At 37.4% G+C, this 17,755-nt stretch overlaps 1 protein-coding gene across 2 annotated transcripts in view; it reads right to left on the bottom strand.

Moving 5' to 3' along the window:
• The window catches only part of LOC139139391 (RNA exonuclease 1 homolog), a 216,522-nt gene that overhangs the window by 161,220 nt on the left and 37,547 nt on the right, over positions 1-17,755 (bottom strand). For both annotated transcript variants that reach the window (XM_070708293.1, XM_070708294.1), the window contains exon 4: positions 123-413. In XM_070708293.1, the coding sequence (XP_070564394.1) occupies positions 123-413 (291 nt within the window). The remainder of the gene's footprint in view (positions 1-122; positions 414-17,755) is intronic.

Genomic DNA, 17,755 nt, shown 5'->3' with positions numbered 1-17,755 from the left:
TACATAGAAACATATGACAGACATTTTGAAAGCCTATAGGGATAGCTTCCATTGCCATTCATATAATAGCTTTGCGTGAGCTAAAAGTGAATCACTTAAAAAAGAACGTAGCAGGAACTTACAACTTTGGGTACATGTGCTTTTCTCTTTTCATTCTTTTGATGTGTTTTACTGAGTGTTTGACTCTCCTTTTTTAAAACAAAAGTTGTGTTTTTTGTTGCCTGGTTGTTCTTGGTGGTATCTTCTTGTGATGAAGTTTTCATTCTTGGAGATTTATCAGCCAGGTTGACTCTGCTTGAAACAGCCATTTGTTCCTCCATATGTTTTTGCACAGCAAGGTATCTATTATGACACACTTGAGCTGGTGTTGGTTGAATATGAGGATTCACCTTGATCTTTTTTAATCTGCTGGACTAAACAAAACAAGTCATCGTTAATGACACAGTCCCCACTTGTTAATGGGAACTTTAATTGCAAGTCCTCAGAAAGGATAGAGTCTTCCTATAGCCATCTGAATTACAAAAAGGTCAATAAATGAGTCAATTAGTAATTAATCGACAGGATATTGCCAAACATTTTTGCATCCTATCATAACACTGATAGATTATCATGGTACCATATTTTATAAAGTTTGATACAGTGCTTCTGGACATTCACTCTAAAAACAAAATATTTCACTCTAAAAACAAAAAATTGCAAGACGGGGCCAATTTTGAAAACCTTGGATTACCCGAGCCATAAAGAAATCAATAAATACGAAACATTTACTGTATAATAAGGTACTTAAGTCGAATTTTAACACCCTAGCTGTAAACAGTTATAGAAATTTCGAAATACTTTATCTTCTGTTCTTAGGAAAGCAAAGCAAATGTACTACAGTAAAAGATTTACAGATTGTAAAGGTAACACCGATGAAACTTGGAAAACCGTAAGAGAAGTGCTCGGAAACCGGAGTGGGAAAGATGAAAAGTCATTCCCTGATAATCTTCAAATACCTTCAAAAGGTGTGAAAAGCACAATCTCAGACAAAAAAGAAATTGTGACAGCTATGAATAATTACTTTGTTAAAATAGGTCCTGATCTGGCCAGCCGAATCCCTCCTACTCATAACAGTTTCAATGATTATCTTCCAGAGTCAACTGGAGATTCATTTTTCATGTCCCCTACAACTGAGAATGAAGTCAATAATTTTGTCTCTTCTCTGAATCCTAAAAAGGCCTGTGGACATGACGATATACCAGCCAGACTTCTCATCGATGCCTCAGATATCATATCCATACCTTTGACATATATTTTTAATTTGTCTTTCGAAACTGGCATTTTCCCAAAAACATTCAAACTAGCTAAAGTCGTGCCAATATACAAAAATAGTGACAACATCACTGTTCACTCCCATATAGTTATCAAAACAAGTCAACAATTGTATGAAACATGGACATGCATATACAGACAGACTGACATACACAGACTGGCACAGAGTGATGACATTGACCCCAAGTGTGCTTTGGCCCATGGAGAGTGATAAAGATATAACAAACAGCTGAATGTAATGATAAAATAGTTAAGTATAGGCCTATACAGGCACTGAGAGTGAATATGTTACAGCAATTTGATTAGTTTCTTTTCCTTTTCTACTTCTGTGATAATCTTTAAGACAATCAATTCGCAAGGCAGTTTATGTATGACAAATATGTTATCTTTTACAAGCACACAGTAAACTGTTCTTGATTTTTCATTTACAATATTTGACATAGACTGAAATACATAACATGCAACCGATGTTTACACTTTGCCCATACACCAGATACATGGAGAAATTTCAACATACAATCATCAACTCAGAAACCCTACAGGAAAAAGTAAACATTGTTTTCTTCCAAGAAGCTGGTACATCCACATCTGGAACAACTTACAAACTTAACCAATTACACAAGGATGATGACACAAGAGATAAAGTTAAACTGTGCTGAACTTGACTATTCCTTTCAAATCCTTACCTAACTTGACATCTTAAACTAAAATACACTGCATGGTTAATTGTGCACAAAAATTACATCGGGGTGGAACATTTGATAAGGGATGGTGTCTGGAAGATCGATGAGGTACATTATCTTTTTTATCCGATCCATTGTACATTCTTTTTTCCCCCACTCTCCCACTTTTTCTTTTTGTCCAACCTTCTCTGGCTGAATTTTTTATTGGCATTTGTTTGGAATTTTTTCAAAATCTGCAAGGATTTTTTTACCGCATTTCAACACCAAATACAGTTTACCATATCAAATGCTTACTAAATCACCACATTATATACTCTTAGTTCCAGTAGGTATAAAATTACCAAAAAAAAATCTTAAAAATACAAAATGAAAGATATCCAAGTAAAACTGAAAGTTTCACAAAGTTGCCCCAAAAATTCAAAATTCCGGATTTCGACTTAATTTCAATATATCTTATTAACAAAAACCCTAAGGACCGGTTTACTAAATATCAAAGCAATCAGACTGGTAAATTTTGAGAAACAAATTTTTTGACCAAAATTGAGAAAAATTGCCCCCCAAAATACAAAATTGCAGATTTCACCCTAATTTTAAATATATCTAATTAACATAAACCCTAGGAACCTGTACACTAGATATCAAAGCTACCAGATCAGAAGTTTTAGGAGAAAAATTATTTTAGACCAAAAAAGGCAAAAATTGCCCCCAAAATAAAAAAATAGTGACAATAATCACGGTTCGCTCCCATACAGTTATCAAAACAAACCAACAATTGTATGAAACATGGACATACACATACAGACAGACTGACATTCACAGACTGGCACAGAGTGATGACATTGACCTCAAGTGTGCCTTGGCCCATGAAGAGTGATAAAGATATAACAAAAAGCTGAATGTAATGATAAAATAGTTAAGTATAGGCCTACAGACACTGAGGGTGAATATGTTACAGCAATTTGATTAGTTTCTTTTCGTTTTCTACTTCTGTGATAATTTTTAAGACAATCAAACTGCAAGGCAGTTCTAATATGTATTGACAAACATGTTATCTTTTACAAGCACACAGCAAACTGTTCATGATTTTTCATTTACAATATTTGACATAGACTGAAATACATAACATGCAACCAGTATTTACATTTTGCCCATGCACCAGATACATGGAGAGATTTCAACATATAATCATCAACTCAGAAACCCTACAGGGAAAAGTAAACATTGTTTTCTTCCAGAACAGCTGGTACATCCACATCTGGAGCAACATACAAACTTAACCAATTACACATGGATGATGACACAAGAGATAAAGTTAAGAAATTTAACTGTGGTGAACTTGACTATTCCTTTCAAATCCTTACCTAACTTGATTGACATCTTAAACTAAAATACACAGCATGGTTAATTGCACACAAAAATACATCAGGGGTGTACCATTTGATAAAAGGGGGTTGTCTGGAAGATTGATGAGGAACATTATCTTTTTTATCCGATACATTGTACATTCTTTTTTCTCACTATCCCACCTTTTCTTTTTGACAAACCTTCTGTGGCTGATTTTTTTATTGACATTTGTTTGGATTTTTTTCAAAATCTGCCAGGACTCTTTAACATTGAAAAAAACTTTGAATATATTTGTTGGAAACCAAACCTGCTGAAATCACCTCAGCTATGTTTTCTCATTATTTTTTACCGCATTTCAACACCAAATACAGTCTACCATTTCAAATGCTTACTGAATCACCGCATTATCTTGAACATAGGGCCAATGTCCCTGAAGCTACTATAGACATGGATACAAAATTAAGTATTTCCTGACTGTATGAAATCATCTCACTAAGGTCATCCTAGGACCTGTTAGCCAAATATTAAAGCTGTCTGACCAGCGGTTTGAAAAAAACAAGCGACCCAATAGTCGACAGAGCTCTGCTGTGTTCTGTAGAGAGCAACTTTTCGTGACATGTATTGATGAAGAAGGTTGAGATCTTTGATAGCTCATTGCAGGATGGCCTGACCTAAATGGCAAAATTAGCTGCAAAAATACAAAATTGATGATTTCATCATAATTATGTATAAAAATGTATACCAAATATCAAAGCTATCACATGACTAACTTTTGAGAAACAAATATTTTGACCAAAAACGGCAAAAATTGACTCAAAAATACAAAAATTGAAGATTTCATCAAATTTCACTATATCACACTAAGAGAACCCCTAGGAACCTGTATACCAAATATCAAAGGCATCAGACAAGTAGTTTTTGAGAAACACATTTTTGACCAAAAACGGCAAAAATTGCACCAAAAATACAAAATTGCAGATTTCATCATATATTCTATATATCATATTAAGTTTATCTGTAGGAACCTGTATACCAAATATCAAAGCTGTCAGACGAGCGGTTTTGATGAAATAAATTTTTGACCAAAAATGACAAAAAATTCCTTAAAAATACAGATTTGCATATTTCATCACAATTTGAACAAATCCAAGTTGGGTTATCCCTAGGGATCTGTATACCAAATATCAAAGCTGTCTGACCAGCGGTTATGAAGTAGAAGATTTTTTACCAAAAACGCCTTTTTTGGCACTAATTTGCATATTTTTGGCAATGACAACTTCATTTGAACAAAATCTCATCTACAGCCCATCATCCATGTACACACCAAATATCAAGATGAAATGTGCAGCGGTTTTGGAGTTTTTGATGTTGATGGACAGACATACAGACATACAGACATACAGACACACAGACATACAGACATACAGACATACATACATACAGACATTTCCCTAGCCTATAAGAATAGCTTCCATTGCCATATATACATATGGCTATGGGAGCTAAAAAATTGCCAGTTTCAACATACCTTCAATACATTATATTGAGATTAATCTTAGATACCTGTATACCAAATACATGTATCAAAGCTATCAAATCAGCAGTTTTTGGATTAAAAAATTGTTTATCAAAAATTGGGAAAATTGTCCAAAAATTACAAATATAACAATATCAATACAATTTGTACAAGCATGACTGAGGTCATTCTGAGGAACATGAATATTAAGTTTCATAGCAATCAGACAAGCGATTTCAGGGAACAAGATTTTTTGACTAAAAACGGAAAAAATACCCTAAAAATACAAACATGCAAATTTCATCCAAATTTTTTCACACATGATTAAGAATACCTAAAGAAATCTGCATACCAAGTTTCAACCAAATCTGACCAATGCTTACTGAGTTTTAGCCATTTGCAGGATTTTTCCTTTTTTCCCCCTCATTTGCATATTTTTGGCACTGACATGTTCATTTGAACAAATTCACATCTCCACCCCTAGGTGCACCTGTACACCAAATACTAAGACAGTAGGTGCTACGGTTTAGGAGTTTTTGATGTGGACGGACTAACAGACATACATACATACTTACATACACACAGACGCCATTTTGCCACCTTATACGAATACCTCCCATTTGCATATATACATATGCATATATGGGAGCGTAAAAAAGAGGATACAGACAACCCCAGCAACTATAGACCCATTTCATTATTACCCCTTTTAAGTAAAATAATTGAGAAAATAGTAAATAAACGCATCATCAACTTTATCACCAAACATCATATCTTATTTGAACATCAATATATTTGAACATCAATATACATTTCGACAAAATTAGCACAAAACTGTCACTCATAAATCTTGTTAATTATCTTTTAAAGCGACTTGATGATGGTAGAACCACACTTGGTATTTTTCTTGATTTTTCAAAAGCTTTTGACACCATAAATCATGATATTCTTCTCTATAAGCTAGCCCACTATGGTATCCGAGGACTTCCACTACAATGGTTCACAGATTATCTACATAACAGATCACAATATGTCAGTGCTCAAAACAACATTTCTCCGAACCTTAATATCACATGTGGAGTGCCACAGGGGTCTGTCCTGGGACCCATCCTGTTTTTGCTATTTAGAAACGACATAGCTCTTTCCTCTACTTTTTTTAAATTTTATCTATTCGCCGATGATACAAATCTATTCCACACATTCCCCGCAAATCAGATCAGTATCAATCTTGATGCTGTGGACATGCAACTGAAAAAATGTAGTTGAATGGTGTGGTGCAAATAAACTTACCATAAACAATCTTAAAACAAATTATATTTTGTTCAGAAGTCATAAAAGAAAGATTTATGTAAATGGTGCACTCCATATCGATAATAAGGTTATCTATGAAGTTGAAAGTACATCTTTTGTTGGTGTCTTCCTAGATAAACACTTAAACTGGACAACACACATTTCAACTGTAAATTCCACTGTTCGAAAAAAAGTTGGCATTTTATTCAAACTCAGACAAACTTTACCGATAAATATTCTCGTTTTACTATATAAAACTATCAGTCACACCTCAAAAGTATATTTTTGTCTCAGAAAATGGCAATTAGAACAATAACCTTTAGTAATATCGCAGACCACACGAATCCTCTATTCAATCAATTACACATTCTTGACATTTATAAGCTACACAAACTTCACATAGGTTGCTTTATGTATGATTTAACTAATGATAATTTACCACATAATGTAACAAATTATTGCCAATTACAAATGCATCAATACAGTACACGTCATAAAAATGAAGGCAAATTCAATATACCATGTGTCAATACTTCTATGGGTAAATTTACTATATCGTACACTGGCTCTACTTACTGGAATACCTTACCACAGCAAATCAAAGCTAAACCCACCAGAAAATCCTTTCGACACTCCCTCACCAATTTGCTTATGTACGATTAGATTGTATGCAGCAGTTCTTCAGATATGCATATATTTCAATAGTATTTACATATATTATATATCTCTACCTGATTTACACATGTAACTTTTACTGATCAGATCAGTTGTATTATTTACATATTGCCCTCAATGTTTTGTATCTCTTTTCTTTGTAGCTTACAATTCAAATGGCTGGGGAAACGGACCAGACTAGCTTTTGCTATTTTTCTGTCTCCCATCTACTCTTGCCTCTCACTTTATTGTACACGCATAATTTTCTGATGTGTAGAACTTACCATAATTGAGAGTAATTGAGAGTAGTAAACATGAATTGAAATTGAAATTGAATTGAAAATATACATTATGTAAATGCAAATTAGCAATTAATTTAAACAATACCACTAAGTGTCATAGAACTGTATTTACAACACTTATGAGGTCAACATCCGTACAAAGTTTCATCAAAGTTGATGCAGTATTTGTTGACATACCGCATTTAGAACTAGGAAAGTTCATTACATATGCAATTACAAATTAATTAACATGACACTGATAAATGTCTTGGTAACTGTTAAAGCAATGTGAGATTAACATCTGTACCAAGTTTCATGAAATTGATGCAGTTTTTCTTGACATACCAGCCTAAAATTCAATAATTGACATGATACTGCTACATGTCGTGAAACAAATAGCGTTGATTGCGATTTCGGGTTTGTTACTAAATATAGCTGCACGCGCGCGACATTCGGACAAATAAGCTGAAATTCGGACAAATTTTGTCGTTGCATGCGTGGCTGTTGTTGCAACTTGTAGTCTCAGTCGTCAATTCATTCGAATAAGTGTGACGCTAAGTAGCCATTCTAACACTCGCAGGTTTATTTTTGTCGTTTATGCGGAAAATGCGGACAAATGTTTATTTATGCATATTAATGAGAGAGAACAGTGACGTCATTTGCGATCAGCGCTATTCGTGTGCACATGTATGACATACGTCAATGTCCTTGTACCAACTTTGAATGATATTGGTGGAAATATGTCTGAGTTATGGCTCTGTACATGGAAAAAAAAGCGTAACAAAATGGCCACCAGGCAGCCATTTTGCATTACCGTAATCACTCTATCAGTTTCACCAGAAAAAATAAATAAATAAATATGATTTATGAAAAGACAAACTGAAAGAATAAAATTAAAATTACGAAAACCAAGCTGGTTTATGTGCTAGAATGTTTTTTGACGGGCATAACTTTGCATAGCCAGAACTGTATGTACATTCAGCATGTACTTTAGGTGATATTTATGATAAAATTTGTATGTTTAAGGTAACATAAAATAACATGGGGCCCGGGGGCACCGACGTCCTTTGTGCCTCCTTACTGTTTATTATTTGCCATACATGTGAAATCTGGCAAAAAGTCAAATTGTTTGGACATAAATGAAAGTTAATGTGAAAGTGAATCAAGAATACGAGATGGAACTCAATAGGATCAACAATATCTAAAACAGGAAACGGTGAACTTATATGATACAGAAGGGGAGAAAATTTAGCCACAAACTATTGTAATATAATGGACAATGGCTAATCTAAACCAAATTACTTAAACTGGATTGTTGGCATTGATTACACATGTATTTATTGTCCATCAAATAGAAAATAAATTTGGGCCATTGACTAAAAAACATTTGCTTGTTACACTCACCACACTTGTACTTAGTATTTGGAGTGTACACCTATCTACAATACAATGATAAAAAGTTTGGACTCTGAAGGTCAACAGTGCATCTTTAATGTATGAGACTAAATAAGCTTACCCCTCAAGTATGTATAGGCCAAAAACAATATTTAATTTTGAATTATGTAGTGCAGGGAAGGACATACAATATGGTGAAAAGCAAACTAAATATAAACATAGGGCCAAAGTCCCTGAAGCTACTATAGACATGGATACAAAATTAAGTATCAGTATTTTCATCCTATTAACCAAGCACATTTTAACTTTCAAATTAACATTGTAAGTAAGTTCTGTTGAATAATTTGAGACTGTACATACTCAGAGAAAGCACACTGAAGAGACAAATGTTTGAAACTTAAGAAGTTCAAGGTCATCAAAAGCATTATAAGGAATCATGTAACTTTCGTTGCACTGTTTACACAGATTGCATAATTGCTATAAATAGCACATGAGGAATCTTACAGCCCAGCTTTACCATAAAAACCCTATCACTTTGACCACTCTTTTAATTGACCACTCTATTTTTTTCCTCAAAAAGTAATTTTATTTTATCCTTACCAAGTCAACCATAAATGGAATTAGAACTTTCTCTATCTCTATCTCTATTGACTATTTTGAGCAATTTCTTTTAGATATTAAACATACAGGCACAATAAATGACAGTTCAGAACATGTCAAAGTTGGGATTCAGGAAAGCTGCCTTTACATGTTTTAATCCTCCAAGATGGTAAGCATTTCACTATGAATCTGTCAAAAAAAGTTGAACTTTCTGATAATTCTACAATAAAATTATTTTGGCTTTGATGATTTCCTAATCAATTCAATTATTTAAATCATATTAATTATTTTTTTCTGGGTGAATTGATAGGGTTTATACAGTACAAGAATTACACACAATGTAAGTCAAATTTTGACCAAAAATGACAAAAAAATTCCTTAAAAATACAGATTTGCATATTTCATCACAATTTGAACAAATCTAAGTTGGGTTACCCCTAGGGACCTGTATACCAAATAACAACGCTGTCTGACCAGCGGTTATGAAGAAGAAGATTTTTTACCAAAAACGCCTTTTTTGGCATTAATTTGCCTATTTTCAATAATATCAAAAAATTAAAAAAAATAGTTTCTCAAAATCATATTTTTCATCTACACAACAAATATCAAATCAGTAAGTACTGCGGTTCTCAAGATATTTGAGTGGACGGACGCCTCACAAACGGACATACATACATACATACATACAGACTGACGACGGACGCCGGACGGATACCCATCCCAATAGCTTCTATAGACTATAGTCTATAGTAGCTAAAAACTGAATATACAATTATATGGAAATGTTGTTTTACAGTCATGAGTATCTAGTGTGTGCCGAGAGACATATTAAAATTGGACAGTATCATCCTGACCAGAGTTTGTCTGAGTGGTTGTTTCCTTCTGATTTTCTGACACGGTGATAGGTACAAAATATTATGTTATTCACCATAGTTAAGCAACATAGCTTGCATTTTGTTCACAGTAGAACTGAGTTTTACATGTAAGATAACTTTCTCATAATCTGTAAATTCTGGCTTGTGGCAGCTCAAACGTCGCAATACTACATTTTTTGATATGATATGGAGTGACTTGCACACATATGCAATATACAGTGACAGTCGATATATTCATAGTAAGAGTCTACTACATTCAAGCAGTGATGTTGACAACTACATGCATGCCAGTGCACGATTTCAAAGTAGCCAGGAGGAAATTCTAATAGTCTTTTAGTGGAAATAGGCCCTATAGGTATTAAACCACAGTGAAACAAACAACATTAGTTATCGTGACCTTGCTAAAGTGCAATCTCGGATCATGTATGATCTGATGATCATGCCAAATTACCATGTCGGATTATGCCGTGATTCTGAAGTGCGCGTAAATCGGTCAACATGAGCACACATAGACTCTCGCCAGTCGCTTGTACTGCTTGGTCTCGCGTAGCTTTCGGTATTTATACAAGCTCGTGCCTTCGGCACTCGACCTTGCGCCTTCGGCGCTCGATCGCCTACGTTGGATTACTACCGCAAGTGACCCCGGATCCGGTCAAAAGAAGGCACGAGGACTGTCGACAGTCTAAAGCACACACTGTCTTCAACAATGATGCTTCGGCGCTCGATCGCCTACGTTGGATTACTACCGCAAGTGACTCCGGATCCGGTCAAAAGAAGGCACGAGGACTGTCGACAGTCTAAAGCACACACTGTCTTCAACAATGATGTCAAAATCAATGCACAACTGTCGAAATTACCCAAAATAAGCAACAGAAAACTTAAAGTTATCGCTGTGTCGAAAGGACAGCACATCAACATAAAACGACGCTAGTTGTTATGACATGGAGGTAGAAGGACAGAGCGAATTCTCTCGCTCTCACCCAGCTATTACTAACGGGCCGCCGGTGGGATTGCCTCGCTAAAGCAATGGATTCGCCGGTAACGAAGGAGCGTTTCGTGCCAAAAAAATACATGACAGCAACAAAAATACAATCACCGTGAACTTCATATTTACAAAACATCATCAAATAAATGCTAAAAGCTTCAAAACGTCAAAATTCGCACAAGACCGAGAAACAAGACAGCGTCGGTTTGATTTTTCAAAGTCCTTGCCAGGAGCTGGTCCTTGCAAAACAACTAACGCTAACTTGTTATATGTGCATGCGCATATTAAGGAGAGACCCATTTCATTTCGGGGGGGGTATGCAGGAAGTGGGTATGGGAACTTTTTTGTCAGAGAGACAGCATTTTTTAATTTCAACTGTCACATCTGCATCAATTTTTTTATCAAATGGAGTAGCAGTGCAATTTTTCAAATTTAAGCCAGTGTTTCACATATCACAGGATGGTTTTATATATTCATTTTACATTCCAACGAATGAAAACAAAATGGAAAGTCTAGTATATATACAACTTTAAATTATAGAACACTTTTTTGGCAAATCAACAGTGATCAGTACTATACCTGCTTTTCTTTATAACAGTCAATTCCTTTTAAGTTCTCAGGGGAGATGTTATCTTTTGTGGTCAGAGAAACAAGGCTCACACATTGTATTTCATTATATTTGTTGTTCCTCAATTTTTCTTTGACAACTTGTAATCTTTCGAACATATTTATGTTGAGAGAATAATATATTGGTTTTTACACTAGTTTATTGACTCCTGTCTTGTGTTTTCAATTTTCACAATGTACAGAAGTCAAATAGTCCCATCTAATATTGCCTGTACCATTGAGATATTGCAACAGAAATCCAGAAATATGATTTCTTGGGTCAGAAAAGGGAAGGAAAACATCGAGTGCACTGAGGTGTAAAGTAGTAAATGCTTATATCATAAGTGCTGGGAAAAAAAACACATGAGAATTGCTTGTGGTAAAAACATTTGCGCTGCCTATGGCAGCGTGCTAGCAAAGAACACATGAGAATGAATTTCCAAAATTTTGCTCATTTCAACTGCATTATGACAATTCCTTTTTTATTTATTTCTGTCTGTTATGAGAATTTTTTTCTCAAGCCATTACAGGCTTATTTTTTCTTTTATTTCACCTGGTGACAATTTTTTTTCTCAAATCCTCCATACCCCCCCCCCCCACAAATCAAGTGGTTCTCCCCTAAGTGAGTCCCTGACCTATGCGGGCCAGTGGATTACTTCCTCAGTAGAACTGATATGCCTGCCGGTACCATCATTCTTCAGTCGATCAAAGGCGCCTTTCGTACCAAAAAATACACGACAGCCGCAAAAGTGCATCACTGTCAACGTCATAACTATAGAATATATTGAAATGCACAGTGAAACGTTCACAAAGTAAAAAATGTGCCCACACCGAGAAACAAGATGGCGTCCGATTCGATTCTCAACTCAGATTTTGTCCTAGAGTTGTGCGCATGCGCAGACGGTAGCTTTAACGAAAGCGAGTCAAAATCAAGTAAATATAAAATAAAAATGGATAAAAATATTGTTTAAAAATAATACAAGGCATGTATCACCAAATTTTGAACATTTCTGACGGCATTTCAACTATACGAACACCCATGCCAAATATCACAATAATCAAATCAGTGGTTTTGAGGAAAAATTGAAAATAGTGGTTTTCACAAAAAAGCTAAAAAAGTGACTTTCAAATGATTCAATCAAAAAAAGAAAAAAGACCGTTTGAGATACATGCCAAAGTGACCACCAGACCAAATTTCAGAAAAAGTTACTGAAGCGTTTCTGAGATACCTGCGTCCACAGCATACGGCCCACTGTATGCAACAACAGAGGCCGCGTCATCACATTAGTACTTTGGGCCAAAGGCCCAAAGGACTAAAATCAGTGAGTTCTTAATACCTTAGAAGGTCCAGGTTGTAGATTTGCTCTTGAGAAATACACAATGGCGACGGTACGTGAAAGACATGGCAACATCGTTCAAGTAGGCCACCATGTTTACTGGAATATTCATATCGGTACCATAGAGGGCGCTAGATATAAAGATACTGAAACTCCCCAGTTTGGAAATTGGAGCTGGAACTCTGAGCAAATGGTTACCTTTTTAATTTCAGGAGAAGATGCCGATGGAGGAAGATAGTACCAGAAAAATAAAACAAAAGAATGAAAAATATAATTGTCTTTTCTGTTTCTTTACTTGCATCAAACTGTTGTTGCATGAAAGTTGTGGATAGTCTAGTGGCAGGTCTATAACTAGGGGTCTCCCCAGCAAAATTTCAGCAGCATGGATAACTAAATTTTATCGTAATGAAATTTTTATGGTTTACCAACACAGCTATCGTTTTTTTTTATCTTGTTTCCAAATTGTATTTATCATGATGATATTTAAGATCTATAAAAGTTTATCAAAACTTTAGTTATTTCAGAATTTCGTTTCATATATATATTTTTTGGTCATACTCATACTAAATTTGGAAGAGAAACTGTTTTGATACTAGGATTACATTCTGCTTGGATATAAATATAAAAGTACCTCAAAATCAGGCCTTATTTTAATGTTTTCACCGTATGAAATTCTGAAGATAAACTGTTTCAATTGTCGGATTTCATTTGGGTTGACATCAAGGTAAAACTACATCAGAATCGGGCCTTATTTTACTGTTTACAATGTTTCTGTAACTTTGATATGTATCTGCAGACGCGCTTGCGGTCGAATTATAGAGGAAAAAAATTATGCAGTTACGCAATAGGTCAAACTATTGGAGGTTGTAAAATAATTAATTTTCCAAAGAATAGTGGGTGGTCGAACTAATGGAGCAGTCGAACTGATAGAGTGATTACAGTAGATTGTGAGACCAATAGACAAGTATATTTACGACATAGGTCAATTTCCTTGTATCAACTTTGAATTACATTAATTGACAAATATCTGAGTTATGATTCTGGACATGAAATAATCATAACAAAATAGCCACTAGGTAGCCATATTGCATCAGATTGTGAAACCAATTGACAAGCATACAGTGTTTCCACTGGGTTCCAAAATCTTGTAGCAAATTTGGCTAGAAGCCCTGAAAAATTATTCGCCAAACCAGATATTCAATTAGCCAAGCCGATACCACTGATCACAAATGATGTCATTTCTTTCTCATTAATATGCAAAAATAAACATTTGTCTGCATTTTCCGTAAGAATGACGGAAATAAACCCTGTTAATGCTACTATGGATACTAAAAGTAACACCAATTTATGGTTCAGATTACAAGGTGCCAACATCAGCCACGCATACAACTTACAATTTGCCCGAATTTCAAGCGAGACTTGTCCAAAGTTAGGCGTATGCAACTATATTCAGTTAAACAAACCTGAAAAGCACTGATCGCAAATGACGTCACTGTTCTCTCTCATTAATATGCATAAATAAACATTTGTCCGCATTTTCCGCATAATCGACAAATATCGCGACAAGACTTTGCGTATTTATTTGCACGATGTGAATGCGGAACTAGGCGGACGAGCGAGCGCCTTCTCTGAAAGTCTGTATAGTATACGATGTCATATCACAATACACCGCGGTCCGTGATACACTGAAAATTGTCGCGAATTTATATTTAAGGAAGCCAATTCACACAAGTTTCTAATGCCAGTAAAGGTATTTTCTTTTTGGCAGCAATACACCACGAATATTTTCGCTGATTCAGGAGTGCCTTACTCGCTCTACGTTCGAAAAAATGCCATGGTATGCTTTTGACCATGCATGCCGCCACCTTCCTTTCCAAATTCACGGTCGACTTTCCTACATTGATCATAATCTTTCTTTCCATTTCATAGTTTTACTTGCGCTTAGAATGTGTGTTGTAGGGGTGGTTCCCCCCCCCCCCCCCCCCATATTGGTGGAGCAGCCAAAGTCAAAAAGGAAAGTTTGCCGTTTTTGCTTAGTTTCACCGCCACTACAATCCTTAAGTGTTGACGATGACATGGCTGTCACTGCACGGAGTTATATTGCAGTTTTAAGCGCGAGAGAGTTTGGAAAAGAACGAGGTTCGGTCTGTTTCTCTGTTGGGTTGACATACGACAACACGTGAGATTCAGGCCGAGGTGGTGGGGGAGGTGGAGGACACTCCTCCCCAAATGTCTCATAGATATATCCATAACAACGACGGAAATAACTGTCTGATGTCTTTTCAACGGTATCCTCGACATAAGACTGCGATTCCTCTGCGTCCCCTTCCCCTCGAGTTGACCTAGCATCGCTGGCAACTGATTGGGGTGCGGCTGCGTCTGACTCGTGACCGTCCAATTCGTGATCCTCAGAGGGAGCGTGGACGGACACACTGTCAAGGTCGACGCCAATATCCGCCGATGGTGCGACGTTGGCGGTAAGCCATCCTCGCTATCCTCATCGCTTGATGCTTGGGTCGAGTGGCGCTTATGAGCGTCATGAGATTGAGACTTGCTCTTTCTTGCAACAGTGGGCACCACCTGAGGACCGGTTCTAACCGCTGAAGGTTGCCCCACTGTGCTAGGTCACCCGGTATGTGTCGACCCGGTGGGCCCATCACAAGGGACACCAGGACGACTCACGTTAGCAGGAGACATATGCACGCGTTTAACACCACGACGTCCCTTGCCAGCGGAAACCGACTTATGCCTTGAGCAAGAGGCAGTCCGTTGGCCTGTCGAAGACGAGCAGTTCTGCACTGGTGTAGGCCCCGTGGGGCAAGTGCGTTCAACAGGAAGTCCTGTACCCACGTTAGGGCCCGGTTGTTGAAACCCCGGCTGTGTAACATTCATCCTGATTGGGTGATGATACGGTAGCTGTTGTCCAGGGACAACTGGGTTAAAGTATTTCCAACCTGGAGGCTGGTAATATGTGCCCGGTTGGAAAAAGGGGGATAATTTCCATATGGCTGAAAAGCGCCGGTTTGTTGGAAATTCCCTTGGTAAGGGCCTTGATTTTGACCATTAGGGGCAAACACCGTACCTTGGTACTGTGTAGAATATTGGTTGATGTTAGGATGGCCCATCTGATCCCTAGGTTGGGCAGAGTATGACTGGCCTGCCCCACCCTATTGTGGTAAAAGTCCTTGGTTCACTTGAGTAGCGTACATATGACCAGGGACCCCACCTACTGTAGCCTGGTTGAAATTAGGATGACCTAATTGTGCTCCAGCTGGTGCTATCCCGCTCTGTAGCGGGATTGGTCCTTGGACAACCTGATTAGTATGCATAAGTCCAGGACCCCCAGCACCGGAAGCGGCTTGCCCAGAGACAGGCTGTGTGGTCTCGCTTGGCGCGAAAACGGCCTGGCTAGAACCCGCGGTAGAAATCAATTGCGTTGTTTCACCGGGATTAACCATGCCTTTGGTAACATTCAATGACGAACGGACATCACTTACCTGTTGTGGGTCAGACAAAGCCTCCGTTGTCTTAGGAGGTTGTCCACCCTGAACAGAGCTAATTTCTGTGTTGGTGTCACCAGCCATATGAGCACGGTGCATTCCAACCAAAACTCGCAACTCAGAAACTGACGGGTCAGCCCCGGGGATGTCTTGGGTGACGTCGTCGAGTGAGGGGGCGAAATTAGACCATTCGTCCTGTGTCCATGCAAGTCAAACAAATGTCACAAGGTTGACTCCTTGTGCAGTCTCGACAACGGGAACACAAATCATGTCCGTCCTGCAGTGAGAACTGCTGCTTACAATCACACGTTCGATAGGAGAAAGCCATGACAAAAATTGGAACGAGTGTGACGCAAAGAACAATAAAGAATTTTCAAGGAACACTGAAAATAGGAACGCTAGAAAACATAGACTGTACAACCACTCGGACGTGAAATAAACACCGATGAAACAATACAGTACAGAGTGTCTAAGCTATACGGAACACGTGGCGTAACACAATAGCCCAAAAGGCTGACACGTGAAAAACGTTCAAGAACTCGTTGAAAAACAAAATTAGCGGAAAAAGCTAACTGAAAACAACGAATAAGATACCCAAAAGGGAAATAGTTACTTAGCTGTCGATCCTGAGCGGAATAAGGCAGCCACGGCGACGACAAAACTTGCGGGAGCTGTACAGAGCTGTCATAGACAGTCATGCAAGAATTATAACTGAGTAACTTACGGAGTTCGGTGACCTACGTCACAGGAAGTCTAGGCAGGAAGTTAAAGTTTTTAATCTTGCATAAATGGAGCCCCAAGGGTTATTTCCCGATAGTAATGTTTTCAAACACAAAGTGATGAAAATTTTAATAAGTTTAGAGCTCCACAATCCTGCAAAATTCGGCTCGTTTGGCATCGCTGCCACTTCAATGTTGCAGCACAGCATGCTGCGGTTCAGAACACTGACCGCAAAAAGTAGCAAAATGTGTGACATGAATGCGCCAATTTTTGACAACGCTAGCATGTTCTGTGTGTAGGACAAATGAACAAGTACAGTTTTCTGTGAGTGTCAGTGATAATCTTAACATTATTCAATGGATGATCTCTTTTTGGGGATGTGGTGGCCTGAAAAGGGCCGTTTGGTTTTTGATCATCTAATGATCAGTATACTACCATTACTGCTTCAGTATCAGGCCATGGCCTGCACGCCGGCAAAGTATCTCTAACATCCCGTGGATGACATCGATGTCCCAGTTCACGGAGTCAAGAAGTTCTGCGTCCGCGAATGCAGTTTCCTTAGCCTTAGTGACCCGGAACAGGATTGGAATACTTCGGCCATGTCGATCATCAGCCGGCATTGCTGGTAGTAAAGATTTTCCAGCATTAGGCAAAAAAA

This window comes from Ptychodera flava, chromosome 8 (genome assembly GCF_041260155.1).
Source record: "Ptychodera flava strain L36383 chromosome 8, AS_Pfla_20210202, whole genome shotgun sequence".
In the NCBI taxonomy this organism is placed as follows: Eukaryota; Metazoa; Hemichordata; class Enteropneusta; family Ptychoderidae; genus Ptychodera; species Ptychodera flava.
Note: the sequence above shows the minus strand (reverse complement) of the source record. Positions and strands in the feature narration are given on the sequence as shown.